This window comes from Rattus norvegicus, chromosome 3 (assembly GCF_021556685.1).
Source record: "Rattus norvegicus strain SHRSP/BbbUtx chromosome 3, alternate assembly SHRSP_T2T, whole genome shotgun sequence".
Taxonomy (NCBI): domain Eukaryota; kingdom Metazoa; phylum Chordata; class Mammalia; order Rodentia; family Muridae; genus Rattus; species Rattus norvegicus.
In genome coordinates, this window is record NC_141536.1 from 74,529,605 (window position 1) to 74,535,595 (window position 5,991).

General features: G+C 37.4%; 1 protein-coding gene across 1 annotated transcript; it reads right to left on the reverse strand.

The window, feature by feature from the left end:
• Positions 1 to 1,017: 1,017 nt before the first annotated feature.
• Or4c122 (olfactory receptor family 4 subfamily C member 122) lies at positions 1,018 to 1,953 on the reverse strand. Its single transcript, NM_001000997.1, is given in 1 exon segment — positions 1,018 to 1,953. A coding segment is annotated over 1 exon segment (936 nt).
• Positions 1,954 to 5,991: the final 4,038 nt, after the last annotated feature.

Below are 5,991 nucleotides of genomic sequence, written 5' to 3' on the forward strand. Positions count from 1 at the left end.
CCACCTCCCCTTTCTTATGGGTGTTCCCCTCCCAACCCTCCCCCCATTGCTGCCCTCCCCCCATAGTCTAGTTCACTGGGGGTTCAGTCTTAGCAGGACCAAGGCCTTCCCCTTCCACTGGTGCTCTTACTAGGATATTCATTGCTACCTATGAGGTCAGAGTCCAGGGTCAGTCCATGTATAGTCTTTAGTTAGTGGCTTAGTCCCTGTAAGCTCTGGTTGCTTGGCATTGTTGTACATATGGGGTCTCGAGCCCCTTCAAGCTCTTCCAGTTCTTTCTCTGATTCCTTCAACGGGGGTTCTATTCTCAGTTCAGTGGTATGCTGCTGGTATTCGCCTCTGTATTTGCTGTATTCTGGCTGTGTCTCTCAGGAGCGATCTACATCCGGCTCCTGTCGGTCTGCACTTCTTTGCTTCATCCATCTTGTCTAATTGGGTGGCTGTATATGTATGGGCCACATGTGGGGCAGGCTCTGAATGGGTGTTCCTTCAGTCTCTGTTTTAATCTTTGCCTCTCTCTTCCCTGCCAAGGGTATTCTTGTTCCCCTTTTAAAGAAGGAGTGAAGCATATTGCTTTTAAAACAAATTGTTATTCTCTTTTTTGTGCTTTTCTCCTAAGAGATGGGCATATCTTATCTCTGATTCATTCTGTTAAATCTTTCTCTGATTCATCACTTGGTCTTCCCTCTTACTTAGATACCACTTTGAAACATAGATGCTGCCTTCTACAAACTAATATTACCTTCACTTTTAGGAATTAAAGATGTGTATTAGGGTGTGTTTATTCCAGGAGGATTATACTATAATCCAGAATTTTGGCATTCTGATTGGATCATATGAACTTTGACCTCACTGGTTTTGGGAAGATCCTTTGGACTATATAATACCTTCCTTCCCCAGAATTTCTTTAAAACTCTACTACAATGTCTGACTTCTGCTATGGGTGGTGGGAATCAGAAAATAGTTTATATTTGAACAACAAATGCCCTTATCCATTACAGCATTGTAAATGTACTGTTAATAGTTACAAGAAACCATTATTAGTCTTTTCCACATTTTTCTGATGGCATTCTTCATTTCCTTATTCCTGAATGTGTACACCATAGGATTCAGAAGTGGTGTTATGATTGTGGCAAATACAAATGCATTTTTTTCAGAAGAGAAGGCAGAAGTGGGTCGTGCATATATTAAAAAGCATGGGACAAAGAACAAAAGTACAACTGTAATGTGGGAACCACAGGTAGAGAGAGCTTTACGTCTGCCTTCAGAACTGTGAGCTCTTAGAGAGAACAAGATGACACCATAAGAGACAAGCAAAATAGAGAAGATTATGATGCTTATAGACCCACTGTTAGAAAATACCAAAATGACAAATATGTGTGGCTCAGTACAGGCAAGCTTCAATAATGGAAACAAGTCACACAGGTAATGATCAATGACATTGGGTCCACAGAAGGGCAGCTGCAAAGTGAAGATAATTTGTATGATAGAATGTAAGAAGCCTCCTGCCCAGGATACAATCACCAAAATTCCACATAGCCTCCGGGTCATAATGGAAGAGTAGTGAAGGGGCTTGCAAATGGCCACATAGCGGTCATAGGCCATGGCAGACAAGATAATCACCTCTATCCCAGTGAAAAAATGAATAGCAAACAGTTGTGTCATGCAACATTCAAAGGAGATGGTCTTCCTCTCATAGAAGAAGTCAACAATCATCTTGGGTGTGACAGTAGAAGAAGTGCATGCATCCAGTAAGGACAAGAATATCAAGAAGAAATACATGGGGGAGCCCAGCAGTGCTGGGCTGTAGATGATGGTCACCACAATTATCATGTTGCCCCCAATAGTTGCAAGGTAGATAAACAAAAATACAACACACAATATGTTCTCAACATTTGGGTTCTGTGAAAGTCCAAGGAGGATGAACTCAGTGACAAAGCTCTGGTTTTGCATTATTATCATGAAAATGTTAAAGTAATATCTGTTCGTGTAAATCTGCAATTATGAGAAAAGAAGAAAACATTCAAGTTTATGTAATTACCAGAGAAAATCGTCCTTGTTTATTTTGCTATTAAACCAGAAATTTATAACTTTTTAAGTTTATAAATTTATAATATGTAATGTTGAACTGAGATAAATTATTGACTACTATAAATAGTCACATCTGGAATATTGGAGATAGAAGCATCTACTTGGTTGACAAGAGAATAGACTATATTTGATTGATCAGCTATCATCAGTCTTTATGGACTTCCTGAAGAGAAAGAACAAAATGCATTTTAAACAGTTCAGGATGTAAATGAAGAGCAGAATTTAAGTCTTCATTGACTGACCAGAGCATTGTGCTACCTTATCTTACCAGCAAAAGTGATGAGTCTTTAGGGAACTCTTTGAAATCATAAATGCATCAGAAATGCATGTAAAATTGTGAATCAATTGGAACAGCCAATGAATTAGGTTGTTCTTCATAAAACAAAAAATTGTGTGGGAACGTACAAAGCACTCTATTTCATGATGCATATATCAAAACTGTGAAAATTTCACTGAATCATTTTATAGGATAATACAAACTTTGTAAAATATTTATTCTGTTTTTACGATGACTTAGTGAAATAATACAAATAGGATTAAGATCAATTGCTATAGACTTGAAATACTAGTTGTATTCAGAAGTATATTATGCTCAAACAAACAAAAGTCACTCAACCTGGGACTTTAGAGATCCAAACTCTTACATGCATGATAATTCTACAGAATCAACAAAGTAAAAAGAGATAATTTTTTCCTTTATAAAAATTTCAGGAAAAGGATGTTCTTTATAGTCTCTTTCTTTTGTAAAGTTTAAAGCATCTTCTTTTTTATCCTTGGCCAAATGAGACATCCTGAAAGAGGCAATGGAGTTAATTATGAAGAATCAGATGACCACCAATCAATCAGCCTTTAATGAAAACTGATGACAACACAAAACTGAAAAAGTGAAACTCCCCTCAAATATAACTTAGAGTATATAATTCTGATTTAATTATTTGCAAAGATATATGCTTTGAAATTTATAATAATTCACTATAAAACATAGCCATGACACCTTACCTGCTCATCTCCATTATACTGTCAAATTCAAAATATCAAAGTGTTACTAATAATAGCATTCCCTTACAACCCTAGCTGTAATTAATTCATAAGATAATTAAACTCTATTTCCCACAAAAATGTATTTCCATAAATCTTTTGGGTAAGTATTTTAGCTTTCTGATTCATCTTCTGTAGGCAGTCACAACCCAAAAGGCATTTGTATCTTTTCCTATAAAATATTTTATATAGAATATACATGTGTCTATACATATTCATGTGTATGTATTTTATGCATACAATATATGTGTGCATAAGAATAATATGTGTATCTTCTCTGAAAAGAAGATTATATGTTTCAGTAATGGATATCTAAAGAAAGTAGAAATTACTTCACATGTTTATAAATCTGTCATGTGACAGTTCATTTATCTTACAAGTAATTTTCACGATGTCCTAAAATCAGTTCTTCTCTAGCATGTATAATATAACCTCCAGTCACTCACATGCTATATCCAAGGAAACAATGTTCTGAAATAAACCCTATAAAGTCACTGGATGAGGCAGTAATCATTTACAATAAATGAAGGTGTTCACTACTTAGTTTACCAGTTGTCATTCAGAATTAAAGCAGCATAGATATTAATCAGAAGGCAGGAAGGCATGTTGCCCATGCTTGAAATGTCAGAATGGAGCAGCATTTTACACAATGAAAATGCAAAGGGAGGAAAACCACACTACTCTTCATGTCAATACACCAGTTTTCACTCCTGCTTTCCCAAAATGCATGCACCTTATTTCTTGTACTGTTTCTTGCATAGAGAAACCAGCTTTCTCTGTCCCCTTACCCTGCCTTGCTAATGGATTTCTGAAACTTCTCTTTTGCTGTCTGGGCGATTCTGTTAGTTTAAGAGAGACCAACTCACAATCATGAGTCCTGAAACAGTTCAGATCTTTAACTAATTGCATTTTCTTAGCAGTTCAGAGGCAGTTTCTACCACCTAGACAAAGTTAAGTGGACAGCAGACTTCACCTTGACTTATGCCACTCTTCTGATTTAGTGTCCTCTGTATTATACCTAGTGTCCAGGTATTGGAAGAGTACATTTTATATTATTATATTATACAAATAGATATTTATATTATACAAATAGATAACTGTCTACATGACTTCAAAATATACTAATTTCCAATCAATGTTATCAGAACAGTAAGAACATACTGTCACCCACTGAAAGTGTTTTTACAAAGAACAAATAAACTTCTGTTGGAGAGACAATAGAAAATTAACACTTGTGCCATTTCTCTGTTACTTGCTTTCAACATCAAGATGAAACATTGGAAATGTGTTTAATTTCATTAGACTTAAAGAAGCAGATGCTCAAGTGGAAGAAAGAAAAGAATGAGAGAAGGGTAAAGAAAAGAAGGAAGGAAAATTTCTGAGAAGACAAGTTTTCATGTGCTGGTCTCTGAGCTCTGACTATATCATATTAATCACTGATTTACTGATTGCCCATAATTTTAATATCTACTCTAATGATGAAGACTCTGAACAGTCAGTGTATGAAATTACATACACACAGTTATAAACTGATGCTCCATGTTTGTTTTAAGCACAGTAACTTGATAAGCAGCATCCACATTTAAAGTACTCTGTTATAATTTAAAATTATCTCTGAAAATGTTAGCATGTACCTGAAATATATCACTGAATCGCTTCTGTGAAAAATCTGAAAATAGGCATGTCCTATTCTTTATGGAGTAGTCCATTCAGTGATGTCCAACTTTTACTCGTATCTAACTCCAATCCACCTCTGAGAGAAAGGACAGTGATTCTGGAAGTTGACCCAAAGGATGTTAGCATTGCCACTCTGGTCAAGCCATCAGCATGATCTCAGGATGCAAGAAAAAGAAAGAAGCCAAAGCTCCTTCCTTTATTGTCACTGGAGTTTATAGAGGTGTCCCTGAGATGTGACCAGCCTGGGAGACTGATTCTTATTCTCCTGGGTATTTTCCTTTGCTATTTTTTATATTTATTAATTTATTTATTGACTTTACATTCCAATTGCAGCTTCTCCTCACTCCTGTCCTCCCAGTCCCTTTGTGTCACCTCCCCCATCCCATTTCCTACCCCTTTTCTCTTCAAATAAGGGGAGCAGTGCAGATACCAACCTGCTTTGGCATGTCAAGTTGCAATAAGACTAAGCAAATCATTTCTTCCTGAGCCTAGACAAAGCAAGCTAATTAAGGGAAAAGGGTCCAAAGACAGACAACAAAGTCAGAGACAGCCCCTGATTCAGTTGTTAGGGGTCCAAAATGTAGCCCAAGCTAGACATCTTTACATACATTAAGGCATTCTAAGTCTGCCTCATGCAAGATGTTTTGTTGGTGTTTCAGATCCTGTGAGCCCCTATGTGCCCAGCTTAGTAGAGAAGGCAAAATAAAAATAGGAATGGGAGTACATTTAGGGAGGAAACTTGGTGGGACAGGAGCTGTGGAAGGGAACAGGAGGTATCAATTGTGGAAAAGACAGACAGAGGAAGAGAGAACTGGGATTGGGGGAGACATCTCTGGGACGGACTAGAAACCTAGGAAAGGAGAACTCCCAGGACCTTTGAGTGACCTTAGCTAAAATCCCTTGCAATAGAGGATATGGAACCTGAAACAGCCATCTTCTGTACCTAGGCATGACTTCCAATGGAGGGATTGGGACACTAACACATCCATAAAACCTGCAACCCACAATGTGTCCTGCCTACAAGATGTTCAGTGATAAAGATGGAGTAAAAATTGAGGGACTGGCCAACCAAGGACTGGCCCAACCTAAGACCCATGTCATGAGAGAGAGAAAGAGAGACAGTCCCTAACACTGTTAATGTTAGTCTACACTTGCAGAGAGGAACCTAGAATAACTGTTCTCTGA